The sequence below is a fragment of the Vanacampus margaritifer genome, chromosome 12 (assembly GCF_051991255.1).
Source record: "Vanacampus margaritifer isolate UIUO_Vmar chromosome 12, RoL_Vmar_1.0, whole genome shotgun sequence".
Taxonomy (NCBI): Eukaryota; Metazoa; Chordata; class Actinopteri; order Syngnathiformes; family Syngnathidae; genus Vanacampus; species Vanacampus margaritifer.
This window is the reverse complement of record NC_135443.1, coordinates 10,230,592-10,254,564: the sequence shown is the minus strand read 5'-3', so window position 1 is coordinate 10,254,564 and position 23,973 is coordinate 10,230,592. Positions and strand designations below refer to the sequence as shown.

At 37.6% G+C, this 23,973-nt stretch overlaps 1 protein-coding gene across 2 annotated transcripts in view; it reads left to right on the top strand.

Annotated features, from left to right (window-relative positions):
- The window catches only part of cfap46 (cilia and flagella associated protein 46), a 50,898-nt gene extending 32,620 nt beyond the window's left edge, over positions 1-18,278 (top strand). For both annotated transcript variants that reach the window (XM_077582488.1, XM_077582487.1), the window contains 19 exons: positions 804-998; positions 2,137-2,325; positions 2,654-2,773; positions 4,047-4,229; positions 4,387-4,560; positions 5,809-5,906; positions 7,609-7,679; positions 8,018-8,190; positions 8,295-8,401; positions 10,086-10,162; positions 10,902-11,066; positions 12,035-12,102; positions 12,985-13,090; positions 13,198-13,300; positions 13,405-13,517; positions 16,954-17,035; positions 17,189-17,325; positions 17,427-17,495; positions 17,728-18,278. In XM_077582488.1, the coding sequence (XP_077438614.1) occupies positions 804-998; positions 2,137-2,325; positions 2,654-2,773; positions 4,047-4,229; positions 4,387-4,560; positions 5,809-5,906; positions 7,609-7,679; positions 8,018-8,190; positions 8,295-8,401; positions 10,086-10,162; positions 10,902-11,066; positions 12,035-12,102; positions 12,985-13,090; positions 13,198-13,300; positions 13,405-13,517; positions 16,954-17,035; positions 17,189-17,325; positions 17,427-17,495; positions 17,728-17,834 (2,337 nt within the window). In that variant the 3' untranslated portion in view covers positions 17,835-18,278. The remainder of the gene's footprint in view (positions 1-803; positions 999-2,136; positions 2,326-2,653; positions 2,774-4,046; positions 4,230-4,386; positions 4,561-5,808; positions 5,907-7,608; positions 7,680-8,017; positions 8,191-8,294; positions 8,402-10,085; positions 10,163-10,901; positions 11,067-12,034; positions 12,103-12,984; positions 13,091-13,197; positions 13,301-13,404; positions 13,518-16,953; positions 17,036-17,188; positions 17,326-17,426; positions 17,496-17,727) is intronic.
- The last annotated feature ends 5,695 nt before the right edge of the window (positions 18,279-23,973 follow it).

Below are 23,973 nucleotides of genomic sequence, written 5' to 3'. Positions count from 1 at the left end.
TGAAAGAACATGTTCTTTTTAGAGCAGGCTCATGTAATAATGTCAATTGCCTTACTTGTCATTTCAATTGTGTCTTTATTTGCGTTTTACACATTACACACAATGTCCCAACTTTATTGCAACTGGGGTTTGTAATACAATACAAAAAGAAAAAGTAGTACAACCACAGTAACATTTAAACGTGTGATTTTTATTTATTTTAACACCATTATATTTTATACAGTAATCAAACATTTCATTTTATTTTATGTACCACAAGCCCTTAATCAGAGGTATAACGGCAGTCTGATGCTCCTTTAGTATTTCAGAATTTTTCAGCCTAGGCCAAGCGACAGTGCCTCTGTAAAAGTAAATATTTGGAGTGATTCATGAAGTGTACAGTGTTGATGTGTTGCTTATGTAGTATGCAAACTTTTCTTATGTTGCTGAAAGTATTTGAAAAGTACTCATTGATGTGTTAATAACGTTGACATAAACAACTGGTTCAGTCTTCATAAAACAAGCTTAAAAGATTACTGTAGTTGAATAGTTGCTTTTATTATAAATGTATTGTTTTGCCATTAGTAGTTTTGTCATGCAGTACTAACAGTTAGATGTAAGGTCAGTCATGGTAACTATGGCAAATTGGGTATTATTTTATGTTTTGACATACTAAATTATTTCAAATTTTTATTCAGATTTATAGTGCAGGCATTTTTTCCATGAATGTCTAAAAAGTTCAGAAATTAGTTAACTTCAGGTGTTGTTTTTATGCATAACAAATGTCATATCTTGCTGGTGTGTATGTTTTCTCAATTTGCCAGAGTCGTGGTGTGATATTGTCACCCAAGTGGACACTACTACGCCTCCGTCTCACCCTGGCAGATGTTTGCTTGGCAATACTGGAGGAGCATTGTGAAGAAATTGTCAACCGAGCCCTGGTCAAGGACAAGAGTATTGCTGAGAGAGCAATTGAGGATTTTATGCGTAGCATTCCTGAAACCAACTCCATTGAACAGGTGGATGCATAAACTCTTAACCCACTTGCAAAAAAAATGCAAATGCTATATTGTACAGATACTAAAGTACATAAATGTTTAGGTCTACTCTGAAGATTCCCTTGGCCAGTCTTAATTGAACCTTCCACTTCTTTGCCTTGAAGTTGAAACGCCTTTGTTGTATATCTCCTAATCAGTTTCTTTTAATTAATAGCTATAATGTTTCTATTAAATCTTGAGTTCATTTAGATGTTGCCTTTATGTGTACAAATCATTCAAGTTTAATGAGCCCATACCAGAACCATGACATTACATCACATGACTTGTTGCACATGCGCTCTCCTCAGTCCATAAAACACTTTTTGAGTAATTATTTTGGACTTGAAGGTTAGTCTTACTATTTTTCTTGCTCATTGTTGGTTCAAGTCTTATGGGGGAAAAAAATCTTACAAAAATTTCTGACCTCAGCAGTTTGTTTGTTTTTCCTTCCCCATTAATCCATTCATTTGACGCTGACTTTTTTTTTTTGGGACATTCCAAAAAAATATTCAACTATTTTCTCTCAGCAACAATGCATTTTCTGAACAATAGAGTATGAATAACACTGACTTGGCAACTACACTAATGACATAAATAATCCATTTTGAAAAGGCATATTACCAGTCGGCACACTCAAAATGGTCTGTTAGCAATTGCATTGGCCAACACTTTAAATGGCAATTTGGTCATTCAATATTAATAGCTTGAAGATGAAGATGAAGAAGACAAAGCTTGGGAGAGGCATTTAAGGATGTGAGTGGAAACAAGTTTAGACTTAATGAATAGTATAATTGCAGAGAGGTGATATAGTTTAGCTTTTGTCCAAGCACATTGCTGTTCAGTACTGCAATCATTCTCTCTAATTAAGGCTTTCCTTCCTCTGCCTCCACCTTTCTCACCCTCCATCTCCATACTGGATAATAGCGACAATAATAGCTTTGAGGAAACTTAGAGCAGCACAAGCACCTCTTTTCATTACCTGACTGTCTTCAACTAACTAGTGTTTTTATTCTTGCCCACCCAAGTAGTTTCTGTTTATGCAGGTCCTCGCAAATGATAGGCTTTTCATATGATGGTGTGAATAAGTATGTCTGACTTAATATCCTTGTGTCATGTACAGGAGTGGATGAGCGTGGGCAGCACATTGGGCCAGACGTCGTTAGGCCAGCTGGCTGCAGTGAGCTCTTGCTCTCTGGATGACATGGAGATGAGAGCACGTTGCCTGAGTTTGATGGGAAAGACCCTGAGATTGCTGGCTGTGCAGGAGGATCCTGTTTATATGACTTCTCTCTGGGACAGAGACCTGAAGGTACAAAACACCAACTGGTAGTGGAAGTGGGTCTTGTTGGAATGACACTCTTTGTCTTCCGCGTGTTCGTTGTTGTTCGGGTAGAGAGATACAGACTGGAGATCGGTGAACAGGTCCTTCGAAGGATTTATTTTACAGAATATTCTGGACACAAACAAGTTTACAAACAAATGGCTGCAGTTCTCTCGCTAGTGTGTCTTTTCAGCGGACTCCTATCATTCTTATACTATCTTGAAAAAGTATTACTACGCCTCCTTTTCCACCATATGTCCCCAGCCAAGACAAACTTTTACAGCATTCAATAACACTAAACCTGTGACCTTGACAGGAAGGCTCATGTGGCCCCACTGCCACGTTCACGGAAGAAGATCATTCTGGGAAAGAGAAGGAAAGCACTTTAAGCAGTAAAGAGTCCAAGATGATCTCTGCAAAAAGCACAGACCTGCAGGTAACATACTTCCTGACGTGTGACCTTGTCATTCCTGACTTATCTCTTACTTGAGATTTCACTGAAGTTCACATCATCCATTCAGGTCATTTAATTCTCAGGGCATTGCATCAATGGTAACTGGACTGTTCTGGATGTCTTAGAAGACATTCTGCCTCCCATCTGAGCAGGCTTTGTCAGTTCATGCACATAGTCGAGGTAGGACAGCTCCAGCTAGGCTTGCGATCGATTCAATGCCCTGAGAATATTATGACATACAGGACAAGTAAATAAGCAAAATTCAACTGACAAATATTTAATAAATCAACATTGAGGTTAAAAACAAATGACTGACCATAATATATTTTATATATTCGTCTAGTTAAAGTTAGTTAAAGATACATCTCTGGATTCTCTCAGATGCATCATTAGTGATGTTCCTGAGATTATCGGGTGATTTGGATCTTTCAACATCAAATGCTTTTAGGTGACCCTGCCAGGGTTGATCAGACCCCAACTTGTGCCCCAACTGCAATGCCCTACTGATCATTCTTTTGATCTAAAGCACCCAAAGTGTTTGATGGCTCTCCTATTTTACCGTCTTCCTGACACCAAGCAGAGAAAAAACTGCACAATGACTGGCCATAAGTTTGCTCATGGGAAGATGAACATTGATTTTGTTTTGAAACATAGAATGTCGTAGTGTTCCAAAAGCTGGGTACTTTTTTGGGGCTCTTTAAGTTGTTTTATTGATTGTAAAATGCAGGCATGTATTTTATTGGATTTTTTTTTTTTTTAATTCATATTCATATGTGTTGTTGTCTTTATCATTTGAGTATTTGTCTCCAGTGCATCACGACAATGCATCATATATCATCTTATATTCAATTATTGGGTATTATTGGCCCTTTATTAATACATGCAGGCCAAAAGATTAGGTACCCCAAGGACTCTCTCCCCCTCGCCCATCTTGGCCATTTGACTACTACTAAAATTACTACAACTACAAGTACTACTAATACTTCTACTACTACTACAAGTACAAGTACTACTACTACTTACTACTACTACTACTTAATACTACTACTACTACTACAAGTAGTTGCTTACTACTACTACTATTGCTAAAAGTACTACATACATGCGTCTTTCCACCTTGCAAGAGTCAGCAGTCCCATTCAAAATTTCCGCGGGAATTTTTCTAGTTACAATTACAGTAGTGTACGATACCTAGATTGCATTAGCTGTTGCATGTGTTTACAAACAAATGATCTGGTGTGTCTCTGATATGCAGCCAAAAAAGCGGAAGGTTGAGCAGCTTTTGGCCCAAGCCAGGAACGTACTGTCTGAAGCTGTTAGTTTGTGTCTCCAGCACAATTTGTCAGCCTCCATCCTGAGTGATGCCTCTCTCAATATGCTGGAGTGTTTTGGCCAGTCAGACCATGAATTGACATGTCAATATCTTGCCTTGTTTCAGGTAAGGTTCTGTGAAGCAAAACATGTAACCATACAGTTAACATCATTTGCAAATATACCAAACGTCATCTCTAAATTGTTTAATTTTGTTCTTGAAGAATGTCAGTAGCCTACCAACTATGATTCTGACCTAATCCATCATGTGTTTTTATCCCTAGAGTGCATGTTCTGTTGATGTAATGGCTGATGTTTTAAGTTTGGCCTGTGACGACACCAGCGTGTCCCAGCTCTCGGCTCTACTCAGCCTTTACAGGAAACTCCTTGTCTCTCAAGAGGGTCGGCCCACTAAAGTGTTGGAAGGCGTAAGACACTCCCTGAACAGCATTTCCAAGGTACCAGTTCCCCCAACTCTCCACACTCACTACTCATGATTAATGGATTCTGTCATAACAAGTTGCTAAATTCCCTCAAGGTTGGACTTGATATTTGGGACGTTACGGCATCTGCTCCGAATGTACCGTACCCAAAACTGCTTAGGGAGGCAAAGCTATACATATGTGTGTTTGTCACAAAATAATATACCGCATAGTCCTTACATTCAAACTTGTGTTAAATGGGACTCAGCCCTCACCTGCCTCAAAGTGCCTCTGATTAATCTCAAATAAAGATGTTTTAGTAGGATTTTCCTGACTTTGTTGCAGAAGCCTAAATGTTTTGTGCTAACACTTACTGGTATTTTTAACTGCTCATAATTCCTTCCACGTTGACTGAGACTCCAGTTACAGCAGAAGATAAAAGACCCCACAGCATGATGCTGCCACCACCATTCTTTACTGCAGGAATGGTAGCCTTTTGTTGATGAGCAGTGTTGTATGTGCCCAACATACCGTTTGGAATTACGGAAGTAGCTCGTATGGAAGCTACTGTTTGGAGGTTTAACCTTGGTTGCATCAAACCACAAACTTTTTCCCACATGCGTTTTTGGAAGATTTCAAGCATGCAAAATAAAGCCAGGCTTGGTTGGATGTTTTTCTTTGTAAGATAAGAAGACGGGAGATTGTTGTCACATGTACAAAACACCAGAAATTCCTCCAGCTCTCTCAATGTTGCGGTCTTCCTCTTAGCAGCCTTCCAACCAGTTTTCCTGTGCCTTTTCATATATTTTTGAAGGATGTCCAGTTTTGGAAGCTGCCCCATATTTTTTTCACTTGATGACGACTGTCTTGGCGACCAGGGGTTGAAATTCCCCCATAGGAATGAATGCATATCTAGTGGCAGGGGTGTGCTGACCACCATCTAACTACGTTTCCTCATTTGTTTAGTTTTACATAACTTCTCAAAAAGATCTCTTTTGTTTTTTTTCAATTGGCTTGTGCAGATTTATTGGTCACATTAATGGTAGAAAACATTCTTAAACTATTCATCCAAGTCTCTCTTTTTTTCCCCAACACAAAATCATCACAAAAACCTGGCATTTTAACAGGGGTGTTTAGACTTTTTAAATCCACTGGACTGTATATGCATGTTGGTGTCTACTATTATTTTCCTGTACCATTTTTTAGAGACTCAACCTGAATTAGGTCAAAGATTATTTGATGTTGCATACCATACCACTGTTACAATAAAATCTCCTTTTGCAGGCCTTTTCACAACTAACCATCAACCCCAACCACCTAAACCTTTTTGCAGAACTTTCATCTGACCTGAAGATTATTTTACTGCAGCACTCTAAGGATGGGTAATTTCTACATCTGCAAATTATGTTAACATTAACAACTAATGAACCTTCACTGCTTTCCTTATTTGGGATAGGGTTACAGGCTAGGTTAGCGATAACAATGACACCATCAAATTATTCAAAGTAAAAGTGTATTCTGTGTCTGCGGGAATTGCGTACGGGAAGTTACTGTAAATGACATATTTCTTTTTAATTGCTCCAGTTATCCAACTATCAGTGAAGCAATTAAGACATCCATATCTGATTTAATCAGCCATTTGTACTTTTACAGTGGTTTCACAGGTTGTGAGACGCTCAACTTTGAACTCCTCTGTATTTATAGACCACAACTGTCACAAAGTGCTGTACAGAAATAGTGAACATAAATAGAATAGAAAACCTTGATCACTGTATAGGTGCAGATGCAGTTAAATTTGAGTTATGAAAACATAAAAGACCACGGATAATAAAGTAAATAAAACGAAACCAAAAGCATATATTAATTAACTGCCAGGATGAGGATTAACATTCCCTCTGCTGGAGAATTATAAATACTAGATTAGGTGTGTCGTTTGAAAAAGGTGTAAATGTCGTGGAGACTGCCGTGTTTGAAAAATTATTATTTTTATTTATTTTTTGCTCTTCAGGTGATGGTTTTCACAAACACATACTCTAGTTGCAAAAAGGAAATATATTGCTCCACTAATTTCAGGGAAACAAGCAACCCCGTAACATTGCATTTAAAACCTTGAACACACCTGAAAAACTGCTCAGTTATAAGCCATCACAAATTGTAACAGTGTGCTGAAATTACCTACACACAAGGAAATGCACAATTGAAAGGAGTATTGTCCTCGGTGCTTTCGCATGACTCCTTCTTGTGACTGGCTTCAAGACGACCCTTAAATCAGGGGTAGGGAACCCTGGTCCTCGAGAGCCACTGTCCTGCCTGTTTTCCTATTGTCCTCCCTCCATCAACACACCTGATTGATGAACAAGATCGTTATCAGAGCTAGCTGATTAGCTGATCAGTTGAGTCAGCTGTGTTTGAGAAGATACACGTGAGAAAAACAGGCAGGACAGTGGCTCTCGAGGACCAGGGTTCCCTATCCCTGCCTTAAATCAATCAGGAGTTTCAAAATTGAATTGCAAAATAAGCAATTTGTTGCGATCATTTTTGTTTCTACCATTTATAAAATTATTACACAAACGGTAATTCTCCCCGCTGCCAGTCATTTTACCCACACAGCGCTTGCACCTGCCTTTCAGGTGGTATTTAAAGACATAACCAGGTTTGATGAATCACATTGTGCGTGCTATTTCAATCTGTGTAATTATACCCAAAACATGCTAAATTAACTAAGGTGTAATTCTGCCTCAATCCTGAGGGATTCCTGATTAGTAGATCATCTTCCACATCTGTGTTTGCATGAGCAATTAAGTTGCAAACCTTAATAAATCAGGCCCAAAGTAAGGCGCAAATGTTTTTAACCATTTAAGATTAACATCAATTATATATACAGTATGTTTTTTTTTATCCTGACAAAATGTAGCTATATTTAAATTAAATATAATAAATAATGAATGTATAAAATTCAATCCCTTGTTGAAATATTTGACTATGTGTTGGGGTGTATAAACTTCATTAAAAACTCACTGTCACTTCCCAAATGATTATAAGCATAAATATGCACTTTACATATCTGTGTGTGTTGTGTTTTAGATCTGAACTTTACGGAGCACTCTACAAGGTACCTGACTCTGCAGAAAATCCAAAAAGAAAGGCATCACAAGGTTAATATCATTGAACTGATAAGAACAAGTGATAAGTGTTACACACGTTGCTTTAAGGCTTGCATTATAGATCATTTTACCTCTTTTCATGAGGTAGTATGAAATCACCAGTCATAGAAAAAAATGCCTGAACTGTTGTATAATTTCTTGAGATCGAAGCTCATTCATGAAACAGAAAAGAGTGAGGAAATAACGAGACAGGGGGAAAAAACCTGAGGGTTTGGAGGATACCACAGGCAAGAGGCTGTGAAGGTGCTCACGGGGACCAATTACGAGTCCTGTACGGCATGTGTCTATGAGCGTGCTTGTCTGACTGAGTGAAAATTCATTTGTTGTAGGTTCACTGACATGCTCGAGAGTGGCTAAGGTTTCTGTCTGCCCGAGGGCTCTGCTGGCTCTTCGAGAGCAGACACGAGCCTTTGACCAAAAGATGAGACACCCTTTCCTGCAGGAGGCATGTTTGCATTATGGAAGAGTTGAAGGCCCCGAAGAGCATCGCATTTCTCCTCCGGTATGTCTTTTCTCCTGTTTTACGGCAATAATATTTTAACACATGCTTTATGATCTGCAGTTGTAGTGAAAGCACCTAACTCGTTCTGTTTATTTTCTGAGCAGAGAGCTGATGAAGAAAATACTTTAACACTTCACTTCAGAGAAATTGTTCGACAAATGGAAGAGTACTTGAATCCGCTCATTTCTCAGTTTGATTTCACTTTCTTGAGGTACTACACTCGATGCCCACAAAATACACTTTCACAATCTCATGAGAATCTTTTTTTTTTTTTTTTTGCCTTTGCAGAGAATACAATTTTGTTTCTGTATTGCTTGTATTATTTTAACACAGTGGTTCTTAACCTTGTTGGAGGTACTAAACCGCACCAGTTTCCTATTCGTATTCACATAACCCTTCTTTATTGAAAAATACAATGTGATTTTTTTTTTTAAGACTTATTTATAGGATTTACTGGTGAACAAAATGAACAGGGAAAGTAGCCTTTTCATCGAATCTGGCTCTTGATAGATATTGTAACATTTTTAATACTTCATTTTATTTTATTAACCATTGTTACACATTATTAACATTTTAATTCTTTATATTAACCTTGTCGAAATGTTTTGTGTCCTGTGCAGAGCAGATGGTGTTGATTTCGGTATAATCTGACCTTAAACTGGGTCATACTATTTAGTCTAAAAAAGTTCCTTCTCAGCGCTTTGTGCGAAAACACATTTGGTCCTTGAGAACAGAATCTGTTTTGAACACCCACACCTGACTCTGTTTTCGCCATCGCTCACGGAAAAGTACCAGAGAGTATGTTTTGTCTACAAATGAAAGAGAGGAGGTCTTTTTAACTATAAGAAACCATTGTACATGCGGAAGAACTACATTTGACGCTCTGAATCCCACCTGTTTAAGTGATGAATTAGAGGCAGTTATTTGTCCAGAGATTCTGTTTTTTATTAAATCATTTTTGCAAAGGTGTATTTTTCTTACATTAAGTCTATCTTCATTTTTGGAACACGCAAAGAGGACATAATAATTTATTCCTCTTCACTCTCTTCACCTTGAATTCAGAAAGTGTTGTATTCTTGTATTCCCCATTTCCATGCATCTTGAGGACGTGTTCTTTTTGTTGGCTAGTTTTGCTAGACTACAATTGTTCAACTTGGCATTTAGGACGCTGACTCCCATCACTCAACAACCAACGCTGTTTTCTTAAAATAAAATACAGCGGTAGCAGATACAATGAAAACAGCAGCGGCCCTGTGGAACACCTTGTGTTTTGTTATAAATGTGAATCATATTGTACATACTTAGTACGAAGGGATTACAATAATGAAGAAATCGCACCACGTACCATCACAACAGCCATAAGTCGACTATTGAGCGCGCTCAATTCAGTTCTGATACTTGATCAATCTTGTGATTGTTCCAGGGCTTGACATTAACTTTTTCTCCAGCCACTGTGGCTAAGGGTTCCCCCAAAAGTTACTAACAGCACAACCCCCCTCCCTCCTCCACCCCATTTTTTTTGTACTTGCATTTTTTGTTGGAAAATAACGGTTATGCACAACCAACTTTCACATTCAGCAACTGTAGAAATATGAAAATGTCCACACTGTTTTTTGTTTTACACAAGAAGTCTTCAAGCTTGAACAAAGATTACCATATCCAATATATAGGCTTTGTATTAAAAGTTCCATAGCATGCTATTTTAAGCCTCTCCACCGTTAACTATAGGCATATGCAGTAAAGATTCCATATTACCTTTGGCACAATGCCGATGTAATTTCTTATTAAATATGAGTTACAGTACGTATTTTGATTGCTATTTTTCTAAACCAGAAGTAAGATGCCTGGCTCACTAAAAACCATGCCTCTCCCCTCATTTTGTCCTTTTCTCACAGTTCCCAAGAGTCACCTGTCCCAGTTTCTGAAAAAGCCCAAACCAAAAATGAAGATAAGAAAGCACCTTCAGATGACGGTACAGTGTGTATTTCATCCTGAGCCATTGCAATTAGGCAGACCTCTGCATGCTTATACCCCTCGAGCCACTTATTCTTGTGATCAAGGTTTAATATAATGCTTGTTAATTCACACATCTACTGTAAGCATAGTCAAAAAGTAGCAATGACCCTGAGGGATCTTCATGATTGTCTTAATACAGTTTGGAATTCTTTAGAGCTTATTGTAATAATGATCACTTAACCCTGGAGAACCCAAGAACCCTTTTCTTCTTTGGAAAATTATGAATTATACATTAAATGACTGCTATAAGTTCATTGAACACCAAAATATATGTTTTTTCAATTTTAACCCTTTATTCCCTAATTTAGGATTAGGGCGAAATTTGACCCTTTTGGGATTTAGGGGTATCATTTCAAAAAATCTGAATAACAAAAACTGTCAGTAAACTATTTAGAATTTAAGAAAATAATCAATCAAATACACAGCTACATTGAACAATATATATTTTTTGTTTTAACTGGATTTTGAATGTACAAACACACTTTGGCCAATGGAAACAAGAACACGGACAAAATCACTGCTGGGAAAAAAAAAATTAGGTCTTTGTTATTTGAGTAGCAGAATTTATAGGGGCCAAATTTGACCCCGTGGGTTCTCCAGGGTTTTAAACAAATTATTTAAGCTACGGATTTCTGATTGTAACCAAGTATATTGATTTGTAATTATTTGTGGGCCTGCGTGTCTGTGAACATCAGAAGATGCACCAGGCGAGTTTGTGGTGTTGCTGGCAGATTCAAAGTTGATGGAGTTGCCATTGGAGGCGTTGTCCGTCCTTGAGGGAGACCTACTCGACTCCGTATCTCGAGATTTCTCCCTTCAGCTTCTCTGCAGTCGTATGCCAAGAGAAGAGCCTGTAAAAGGTATTGAAGACCCAAATGTGTGCTAATTTAAACATGTTCAAAATAAGTCCGCCAAGGGACCTGAAAGGGATGTAAAAGAGAAGCCAGTGTGGCTTATTCAAAGTCAAGTAAATCAGTTGTTTAATCAGAGACAAGGAAAGGTTTGGGTGGTGTTTTGCTGGAAACCTTTCGTGATTTGATTAAGTGAGTGCTTCTCTTTCGCATATAAATAATTGCTCACACCAATGAAACCTCATTAAATTGTACAGTGGGCACAAAAAGTAAAAACACTCTTGGTCAAAAAAACTGTATTTTGTGATATAAAAAGGAAATCAATATCAAATAATTCAAAAATATTGCAACATTAATGTGCGCTATAATCATCACAACCAAAATGAAACAAATCTTGAAATTGTTTAGAGTGGAAGTAAAAATAAACTAAGATCATCTAATGTACTGCAGGAACTCAGGTTTGAATGCCCCATTAAGGTTTGGTTGGTAAGTAGCTTTGATTTTGGTTTGACTTAAAAAAAATTTTTTATTCATTTAAGTTTAATTCATTCATTCGAGTTGTTTTAGAGTATTTGTTGTAGTATTATTTTTGGATATATTACTGCTTTTTTTTTATACAGTGTATATATATATATGTGTGTATATATATATATATATATATATATATATATATATATATATTTGTGTGCATATATATATCGCAATAGTTGTGGTGTAATGGAAACTCAACAAAAAATCAAATTTTACGATAACTTACTAACAGTTAAATAATCACACACTATTAATTAAGCCATTAATTTTGCAACCAATTCCAGGTTTTGTCGATGTTTCGGGTTTGACAAAGTTTCATTGCCAGCAAACTCTTAGAAAGAAATGAAAGAAATGCCAATGACTTTGCAGATATTCTGAAACTTTAGATGGTGTAACAGAGGTGACAAACACATGTATTTGTTCATTCTGCCTCCTGCTTGTAACAGTGGAAAAGGACCCCAAAGGGGGTAAAGGCATGAAGGGGAAAGCCGATCAAAGCCAAGTCATCAAAGCGGTGAGTAAATTGATTTGGGCCTGCTCGATAGTGACAATATTTTATGTACCTGCGGTTGGCACTAGTAATTAGTGTCTCACCGGTCGTTTGATATTCGGAAAATCATATTATTTACTGGCGACACTAACATATTCAGTGCAGGTAAAAATTTATAGTTACTATTACCTCAGAATTTTTTAGAATCAAATACTGATTTGATAAAAATAAAAAAATTAATGTTGTTAAATCTTACCAAGACAAAAGTTATAGTATTCACTGGCGCAGATAGAGGGAGTTGTTTTGGCACGATTGCATAAATATAATATATAATATAAATATACTGAACTAATACACATGCGCCATTTCTAGAAGCAAAACCAAGCCAAAGCAAAACACTTTCTAGATAACAAATGACTCCGCACGATTTACTGTTCCTTGGTCTTAACTTACCTAAATTACAGCACAGAAATATATATGGGGCAAGAGCAAGTACAAGAACAAAGGAGTTACAATATAAATATATTATTTAAGGGAACAATAAATAAATACATGTATACAATGTGTTCCAAATTGTTATGCAAATGATGCTTTTCTCAGATTTTTCAAATGTTCGATATTCATTCATTCATAGTGTGTCACCAACAGCAACAAATGCACACCTCCCTCAAATATTGACTTTGTAACAGAAAATTGGGAACATCAGTTAATTTGGGATATTGTAGATGTGGCATCAACCTTATGTTGGGTGGTGGTCTAAAATTATTTAATATTAATATTGTTATTGTTTAATATTATTCGATATGTATCTGAACAAACAATGGCCCCCTCCCATATAAGTTGAGTAAATAAACACACCTTGCGACTATTTGCAGAAGTATAAATATTATTTTCAAATGTCCATAGATTCCTGCCAGTCATATTCTGCCTGAACACACCGTCCCGGTGGACACACGGAACTTCAAATGCATCTTTAACGACAAAGATATTGTCAACACTTTTAACAATTTTGGTGAGTAAAAGTTAATGTGAAGTTTTTTTATTGTTGTTTTTTTTGAAACACACATTAAAAAAAAAAAGAATGTATTTACATTTGTGTTGTATTTACATATTTTCCAGAAGGGACCACTCTAGTTGAGAATATGAAGATGAACTGGGGTGCCTACGGTCAGCATTTTAGCCATTTGTTGGCGGGTTTTGTGGGCATCAAACAAACTCCCAGGTTTGACTCTTTCATTTTCTTTCAATGTCTTTGTACTGATCTGACAGAGCGGGCGATATATGGGTTCTAGTGTAATGCTCCGTATTTTTTATTTTTTTTTAAAGTTTGAGTGAGTTGGAGAATGTGCTGTGCAAATGCAATGGATTCATGTACCTGGGAACAGAACGCTTCTTGGCTCCGATCCCACCTGGCAAACTAGCAGCCCTCAATTTGTCAGGTATATTTTTTTTCCTACGCACTGCGCACTGTATGTACCACAAGTCATTCATTATTAATATATTTGACTTGTGGGGGGCTACCTATGGAGAAAGGTTAAGAGGTCTTGTCAGGCAGACTCAATAACAAAATTACTGGGAGAATATCATGGCTTTCAGAATTGAATCACCCCACTCTGTACTAGATGTAAAATAGCCCTATAATTGATTCTGCCGGAACTCTTGACTAACGATGCTTAACGTACAGTAGATAAGATCACAGTCAGTGTGTCTTTTGTCAATTGTGTACCAAGCACCAATTTGAACACATTCCATTCATTGCTAGTCAACATTAGTTTACAGGGACGACGCTGAGAGGATCTTCACTTTTCTCTATGATTTTCATATAAAACACCCTACCTATGTTTCCTTATTACTATGGATCAGACTTTTTCTTCAGTGAGCAAAATTATGCTAGTCAAATGATACCATTGACAAGGTGTCAGACTGGCCATAAGCCTGGCCTCGGGACAGACATGTGTGCCAACCACAAGCCCGATATTAGTGCTGCTAATTATTACACAACTGACACATTGCTCTGAATTCTGTAACTATAAAAAAATAACTTGAAAATGCTGTTTAAACTACAGAAGAAAGCTGTTAGGATTATGCACTATGTTGGATTCAGGGGCCATACAAACGCACAGTTCCTAGATTGTAAACTATTAAAGCTTGACGATCTTGTAAAACTCAACTCTCTATTAATATTATATAAAGCAAATAGCAATCAACTTCCAAGTAAAATACAACAGTTGTTTACTTACAGAGACACTCTAAGGGGAGCATTTAATTTTAAGGTACAGTGTGTTCATACGACCCTGAAGAGCCATTGTATCACACGAAGAGGGGTTCATTTATGGACTGGTCTAGATAATGATCTTAAGTGTGTTGCTAATATATACCACTTTTAAAAAATTATACATGATTGAATGAAACAGTTTTTCTCCGGATGGAACAATGGACATTATAATGGGGGTAGGCATCTGATTATAAGATCTTGCTTCAGCTTACTCCTTTTGGACTTCAACACAATGTACTAACTACTGTATATAAATGTTTATCTTGAATGTATCATGCGCAAATAAACTAAACTAAACTAAATATTTTTAGCTAAAAATACTTTGAAACACACTACAGACGCTCCCCAACTTACGAACGAGTTACGTTCCGAGCGATCGTTCGTAAGGTGAATTTGTTCGTAAGTTACTTCAGTGCTATATTTTGTATTATAATTTATGTTTAAAGAGAATACGTACAGTACTGTACTACGTATGTTAGAGAGAGAGCGCGAGAGACACACACAGTATGTACATGTACGTAATAAGATAAATAAAATGAAGTTTAGCTTACTTTTGGAAGATGTACTAGATGCTTAAGGATTTGATGGAGGAGGAAGAGGAGGATTTTATATCATGAGAGGTTCTTCGTCGTCGCTGGAATGGGCTTCAAAAGTTACTTCCTCCTCCGTAACTTCAATGTAGGAAGAAGTTGAGGGTCGCGGAGAAGAAGATGAGGGTTGATGAGTATCTTCCTTGGAGGATTTACTAGAAACTGGCCGAAAGAAGCGTTCTAACGACGATTGCACAGTTTTCTTCTTTTTTCATCATAAATGATGCGGTAGCACTGTATGGCATCATTCAATTGATTTGCAACCTTTGTGCAACGTTCAATATTTGGGTCTTGCTGCTCGAAGAGTGCGATGGCTTTATCTATGAGCGACAGGCGTTTCTTCTTCTTCCCCCTCCTCGACACGTTGCTGAGCCTCCAATGCTGGGTGAGCTCTCACAGCGCCAAGCGTCGGTATTAGCGGCGGAAAGAAGCACTACAGTACTCGGAAAAAGGTGCGCAATAAAAAATCTAACTTACAGCATCTCTTTCCGAACATTTTTTGACATGCGCGCATGCGCGCAGACATGTTCGTATGTACCGTTGTTCGTAACTCGAATGTTCGTAAGTAGGGGAGCGTCTGTATTGTATCTTTGGAAAATGAATGAAGTATTACAGTTTTTCTTGGTGCATGTTTCCTTTTTTGTAATCATTATAATTCCATGTATCACAACCATACGGTATATTGTTCTTTCATTTAATTTGATTTTACCAAAGAGTATAAAAGTTATTAGACCTACCTGTGCTTTGTTATCCTTAATTTGCTCCATTGGGAGACTGGGAGAAGTCACAGATTTCTACTACCACTACTTTGTATACATTTCAACTTAAGTTACCAAATGTGCTGCTCTTCACTGCTTCACTATTAACCCTTGGGGACATTTCTAGACTTCCTGGGGCCCCCATGAAAAAAGGAACCCGTCCCCATCTTTTTGTTTAATGATTTTACTGTTTTGAAATGTCATAGTCGTAACAATCCCAGTAAGAATAAATAAAAAATAATAATAATAAATTCCGTTTGCTTTCAAGAATTTAATACGATTTACAAAATCTGTTCAGTAAACTTTTTTTTATGCTTGGTGGGACTGGGACAAACTGGCATCACTACATCATTTTCACATTTCAATCCTTCGCCTCAGTGAGTTTCTGTCCCATGGAGACCATTGCAAACCCTTTGGAGATCTCTGGCAGTCATGTCCCCCTTCTTTGATAAACTTGTCCCAGGTAGAAGCTACACTCTTTGTCTGTGTGAGAGAAGGCGGTTGGTTCGCTCTTGGTACTCGATCAACCTCTCGAAGGAATCGCTTGGTCAAAAAAACATCCTGTGCTTCTTGGGCCATCCTTTTTTTTTTTTTTTCCTGGAGAGCTCAGTATTGTTCATTCGGTAATTTTACCGATTTGACATGTCATCATCATTGCTCTCTCTTTTTTATTTATTTATTTATTTATTTTTTATTTATTTTTGTACGTGTGTGTGCGCGCGCGTGCGTGCGAGTGTGTGTGTGTATTCATTAGTTCACCTAAAACCTATTAAAAAATCCCATACCGTTCACCTAAACCGAACACTTCCAGCCAGAGTCGTGAGGTCGTCAGGAGACCCGAGGAAGGACCAAAGAAAGGAAAGTGAAATCCAGCACCGACCAGACACCGCCCACCAGGCCACCAACCAGAGTGATTCACCAACCCCAGAGACATCTAAATTCCAACAAATCAGGGAGACCTCAAGAGACCATAGGAGGGACTGAGGAAAGGAAGGAAGGACAGACTTCTTGGGCCATCCTATTGGAACTTGCTTCACATTGTCTCCCGAATTGATGAAAAGTTCATAGACAACCCTAATCCTCTTAATGCGGTCTAGGCTCTGGCATATTATTTACTTCCTCTTCCCATTTGGGTTGAATTCCACTCCTTTTCACTCAGTTTTTCACACAAACCCAAAATGAATGGGCTTTTTAAAAAGTAGGTTACATTATACGAGAGCAGACAGTGTTGATGGTTTTCTGTCCTTTTCAGAATGCCACATGGCTCTTCTCTTTGACCTGGTCCAGAGTAACACCAATGTTGCGTCCTCATCAAACCTTCGCATGCACAAAAGGTAAAATTAGCTTCTTCATTCAAATGTTTCCAATTATGTCTTTATTTTTGACATTTTCTCTCCCTGTCTCCTCTTTCAATGTGCCTCCATTGGCATTGTTTTTCGCTTTTTGTTGTAAAATTGGACTCACGCATCACATCATCTTTTCTCCAGGGCAGGACAACGCACCCTTGAGAAGCCCTCGGAGGTCGCTCTGCTATTGAGCCTGAATGGTGTCAACTGTATTGTCCTGAACCAGTGGCATAGCAGCCTTCAGCAGAACTCGGAATACATGACCAACTTTTTGGATAGTATGTTCTAAATATCCATTCGTTCAAGCATTATTTGTTCGTTTTTTTGTTAACATTTTTGTTTTTGACTTTGGGAATTGAGTATACAATCATTGTTGTAGGTTTTCTGAGCGGCAGACAGACCTCCGGGCAAATTGTCCATTTCCTCAGGCGAGATGATGATACCACGGGTACGTTCTGCATTCTACCTAACTTTTCAAACAATTTAGTTTTTCTGCATAAACAACCGTACAAATGTGTTTTTTTTTAAATCACCTTGTAGAAACATTGCCAACAATTCTCATCTCTCTGGAAAGAAAAAAAGCATCCAGTAGACAAATCTAACAGCACTAGATACAGAACTAGCTCTTTCTCAAAAGCCCACTTACCAGTAATTGTTTTTTTTCTTTTTTTCATCTGCAGATCATAGTTCAGTCTCTGATTCAGAAGATAATCAGCAAAAACCTGATCTGACACCATCAGCCTTCAACTGTGTTCTTTACGGACTCCCTATTATGACTCGCACATAAAGCTATTCAATTATCTCAGATAGGACATTGTGTATACATTTAACCCTGGAGAACCCAAGAACCCTTTTCTTCTTTGGAAAATTCTGAATTATACATTAAATGACTGCTATGAGTTCACTGAACACCAAAATATATGTTTTTTCAATTTTAACCTTTGCTTTTTGAACTAGCTCATAGTTGCTAATTTATTAAAATATATATTTAAAACATACTCCTAGGCATTCTGCAACATGTTGCCAGCCATCTTGTCACCACCACTCTGGCTCATGTAAATGCAACATTCATCCACTAGATGGCCCCATGCAGGGGTCAGAAATGGCACTCTGGACTTTTGAAGTTAAACTTACCCCGTGGGTTCTCCAGGGTTACGACCGGAGCACAGTCAGTGCATTTTCAATTGTATATTTATTTACCATAATTTAATTAAACTTTTATTTACTTCAACACTTTTTTGGCTAGTTACACAGTAGCCCGCCAGAAGTTATTGATCGCTATCTTCATCTCCACCCTCCTGCACACCAAACACGGTAGAGTTTGGACATTTCAAGAACAAAATATGGACAATACATAACATTTGGCAGGTCAGAAGATTGTAAAGAAGATCGCTCCTTCCTTTTGTCTCTACATTTCAATTGAAGCTAGCTGTCACTATAACACAATCAGACTCTATATGCCTAAACATGATCTTGAACCACTTTTAGTGCCTTTTCATTCTGCAAAATTAGAAACTATGCCTCATTTTCATTTAAACTGTATCGTTGGATTATTCATCCTCTATTTTAAACATGCGCCTTCAGGTTCCAAAACACCGGGTTGACATTAGTATTGTTTGCTTTGGACAGTTGTATCCAGAGGATGTAGTGAGACTGCAGCTGAACTGTATATCGTTTGACCTTTGCGTGCACTTCATGTATGCATGTGGGTCAGCACGTGAGGGCGCTCGATATGCAAACCTTTTAAGCTGGAGGCTTGCAAAGAGAGGAAATGAAAGTGTGTTGATATTAAATGTAATATTAAATAGCTAGTCTGGTTTGTAACCTGTGTCTGTCCTGCGGGCTCCAGCTCACCCACAACCCTAATGAGGCAGGCGCTGTACAAAATGGATGGATTCTTAAGAAACCTTTTGAAATGTCAGTAATTAGTAAATTTGTTGTTGAGTTTTGAATGGTCATTAACCCTGGAGAACCCAAAAACCCTTTTCTTCTTTGGAAAATTATGAATTATAAATTAAATGACTGCTATAAATTCACTGAACACCAAAATATATGTTTTTTCAATTTTAACCCTTTATTCCCTAATTTAGGATTAGGGCGAAATTTGACCCTTTTGGGATTTTGGGGTATCATTTCGAAAAATCTGAATAACAAAAACTGTCAGTAAACTATTTAGAATTTAAGAAAATAATCAATCAAATACACAGCTACATTGAACAATATAATTTTTTTGTTTTATTTGTTGCATTTTAGAACTGGATTTTGAATGTACAAACACACTTTGGCCAATGGAAACAAGAACACAGGGACAAAATCACTGCTGGGAAAAAAAAAAGAGGTCTTTGTTATTTGAGTAGCAGAATTTATAGGTGCCAAATTTGACCCTGTGGGTTCTCCAGAGTTAAAAATGTTCTTTTGCATTGTCTGCAATCAGGCACATGCGCAAACAATAATCAAAGGGGGCTTGAGCCCCTGCCCGTTTAACTTCTTTTTTTTTCCTCTCTCATATACAGTACATTCCTGCTTTGGCACATTTTAGCTGTCAAATATGACCATGATGATTTTAAAATTAAATTTCATCACTCTGGATTTTCAGAGCACACCATTGCTTGGTTTTCAAATTACTTCAGCAATAGGTCCACCCAGTGCATTATATATGATGGTCATGTGCTCCTTAATGGTGTGCCGCAGAGTTCTATATTGGGCCCCTTCTTATTTGTCAGTTACATATCAACGACTTAGGTCACAAAGTGTCCACTGGAAATTTACATTTCTATGCTGACGACACCATTTACTGTTACCCTAACCCAATGGACCAACTCTTTTTCAGGCTATCAAATACTCGCAGATAGTTTTTTATAGCTCAGCACTCGTTAACTTACTCAATTGAAGCATGTTGCTTCAGATGATTCCCACATTGTCTACTCTCCAGAGCAATAAAATAGAGGTTGTTCTATAAATACTTAAGTGTCTTAATTGATGACTCACTCACCACATATCAAGATACATCTTGTGAAAAAGCTGAGGCTGAAACTGGGTTTTTATTTTCGAAACAAGCTGTGTTATTCTTTGAATGTAAAGAAGGGTTTTGATGCTGCAACATTTTTTAATCTGTGTTAGATTATGCAGATATTTTATATATGAATGCATCTCTAAAATGTCTTAAGCTTGTTTGATGTTCATTACTAACTGTATGATTTATGATTTATACTCTCGAGTAAAATGGCCTGCTGTGGCCACTGGAAGGGTTAGTCATTGGTGACTGCATCATTTGCATAGCTGTCAATGGTTGCTTGGTATTACAGCACTAATGGAACACTTTACAAGGCTTACATTACGTAAAGACTCTTGGTGCTTATGTGTCATGTATTGGTTTGTCATTGTTGCTTTTTTACTGCAATACTAAACAAACATTTGATTTGTTTTTCAAGAAGCGACCAAAAGCCTCCGCTGCTCGGTGCGCCTTTGTCTGCCAGCCACAGAATAATTAGAATCAATGAATAACTTTCTTTAGTTACCTTGAAAGGGATGTCATCAAATATAGAAACAGTTTATTTTTTATTTTTCTTTATTTATGAATGATTTCTGCATGGTTGATAAGATTTGATTTTCACATGTTTCGACTTGATCTTGACTTAACCTCTGGGAGCATCTGGCTCCTGTCTGCCATGCCTCAAGGTGGACATTAAAGCTGCTCTGATGTGTCAAACAGAGCAGTAAATCGGATTTCCTCCCACTTTAAATAGAACAGGAATCCACAAGCATTATTTTAATAACCATGATCCTCAGTTTTATAATAAAAAAAGCAACATTTAGCCACTTCACATTTGGCCTCCATATTCATAATCGCGTTACCCTGTGCTAAATTGTAATTAGATTGTATAATCACATTAGATTCTACAGTGTTTTTGACTTGCTCTGAGCATGGGTCTGTTATTGATTTTATAATGTAATGTGTTAAACAATGTTTCCCAGTCAGCTGCTGTCAGAATATGTGATTGAAGTAGATATATAGCTGTATGTATTTTATTCACATGATCATATAATGCATATTTCCATGAGCATAATTTCATTTTCTGATTAAACATACGGGAGGAATGCAAAAATAGTCTTGTTTGTCATATCCCACATCAGATTCAATGTGGCTGAGAGAGTCACACATCATCCAATACTGTATTTTAAAGGATCTTTGTGGAGTTTCTCACTTTTTTTTTTTTACTCGCGACTGCCACCTCTGGCCCAGAGCGTAACTGCAACATCTGTGTCAGGCTCGTTCATGGTGTGCATGCGACTACGTTCACGATCTAAAAGCGACAGCCGCAGTTGACAAAGGAAGACATGATTTCAAATGAGGTAAGAAAAACTCTGCCCCTCCCTCAGTCAGGGCTCTTCGTACTCATCTGGACATTGGTGGAGCATGCATGATGTAAAAAATAAAATAAAATTTTAAAAAAGCGTTAACATTGCAACATCTTCATTAAGGATTAAGGTCATTAATTAATTTTGGAAACAAGGTTTGAAATACAGAATAGTACATTCTCTCTCTCTCTCTCAATTTTGAATTAAATTAAATTATAGGCTAATCTACATTGGATTCACATTTTTATATCTGACTCCAGAGGAGTCAGCTTGTCACTAGATCAACCTCACCTCACGTCACTGCCACTGTCTGTTTGAAGTATCTAATGCTCACATCTGAGATCACTCACTCCTTACCGGCAGTCTTAGAATAGCTTTGCTAATTAACCGTGAGCAGAACTCGTCTTGTTGCTTGCTTACTTGTTTACTGAACCACTTCATGATGATGATGAATGTGAAGTGCCACAAGGGTATTGTCTCATCTAGTCACACAAGAGACTATATTAGACCTTCTTGATTGCCTCCCTTTGTCAATGATGTATTTTCCCCTCCGTTGTCTTCTAAGTACACCGATTATAATGTTGATTTAGAACTTGAAGAGGGTCTTCTGCCCAGATTTAGTCATAACTGTTTAAATTTATTTATTTCCTCAGTAGAACTTTTATCTGTGGATGTGCCTTTGTGAGTGATGTCGCAATTTCTGCCAAGTGTCTGTAATCAATGATGTTTTTAAAGTCTTATCGGCATGACTGAGACCTCATCTATTTCCACAACAATGGGCCATTGTCTGTGGTTGAAGTGTCTGTAATCAATGATGTGTTTAACTCTTTGACTGCCAACCATTTTCAGAAAAGAGAACATGTGGGTGCAAGCTGATTTAGAGCATTTTGACTGATCTTTCTAGGTCCACAGAAAATTCTGTGTTTGAACTAAAAAACACAGATGCTACCAAATGAAAGATTGAACTCTCATCTTTCATCAGAAAAAAAAAGTTTTTTTCTACCCCATTTAGTTTTTTAGTAATCAACAATAGAAAATAGGTTAGTTTCACCCAAATGCTCTGTTTTGGACCAAAATACGTAGAAATCAAGCTTTTTGTGAAACGATATTATAGTCATCGCTACCATCTAGTGCCCATAAATAGTCACTATACTAACTCGATCTGCTTGATACTTTGAGCACATCTGGCCAAGGCTTTCCGCCAACCGTTTCCGTAAAAAAACATAGTTAACGTCTTTTAACGTTTTTGGCGGCACTCATTTGGATTTTACTAAACGTTATTAAACGTTTTTGGCAGTCAAAGAGTTAAAGTCTTATCTCATGTGCGGTGAACTCCAGGTGGGCTGTTTGGAGGGGGCGTTGTGGTACCGCCCCTTCAAGATAGTATAAGAATGTTGTGAGTCCGCTGTAACTTCACACTTGCTGCAGCTATGTTCTGTAAACTCGCTTGTGTCCGGAATATTCTGTGAAATAAAACCTTCGAAGGAACTGTTCACCGATCTCCAGCCTGTATTCAGATAATCAACATTCTCTCTCCCCGAAAGAAAATGAACACGCGGAAGAAAAAGATTCATTTCTTCAACAAACTGTAAACAAGATAAAATCCCTCGTCATCTCAAATTAGTGGAGTAAAATAGCCATTTTGTCAAGTAGGAAGAAAATCTCAATGACTTGCATCGAAGGACGCCCCTGCTTGACCCTGTTCAATTTGCCTATGGAGCAAGCAGGATGGCAGGTGATGCAAAGATCCTGTTTGTGGACTTGCTCTGTATTCAACACCGTCATCCCTGAATTTTTCTCCCCCAAGCTCCTCAGCGTCTCTCCTGCCATCCGCCAGTGGATCTACTGCTTCCTGAATGCGCAGGGCGCAGAAGGTGAGGTTGGGGGAAGTCAACGTTATCCACGCGTACCACATGCTCTGTCACCTTTGGGACCTTATACTGTGTAGACAGTGATGACATATTTCACGTTGCATTATGGGTGTTATGTGCACAATTTTTAGGAGAAAAAAAATTATTCCGTTTTTGATTGAGATTATGACAGCTAAATGTGGAAAGGGTGAAGCACTGTGAATACTTTCCGGATGTTCTCTATATGCCACATCCTGTCCATTACCAACTAGAACATTTTAAAAATTAATACGTTGTTATTGAATAATACATTTGGTACTGTGCTGTATTACTATTATTTTATGGATACCATGTCATACAGTTATTGTGTAGCAATTTTAAATAAAGGATGCAAGTCCGTGTTCTGCCAGGTGGATGATGTTTTGCCTTTTTTTTTTTTTTTTTAACAGCAAATTGTTAGTTGTGAAGTAAAATTTAAAGGGATACTTGACTCATTGAGTCATTTTCAACAGTAAGAAGATAATATTTAGTCTATATTTATTATGATAAGTTAATTATTTTTCCTGAACAAATAATACCTTTAAATCAAATGTAAATGTAACGACCAATTACTGCTCACCTGTTTTCTGGGCTCGGTCAGCAAACTAAGCCATGATTGGTCTTTACCTGTTTCTTCAGTACAGGTGATGTCATCTTCAGTCAACAGCATGTGAAAAT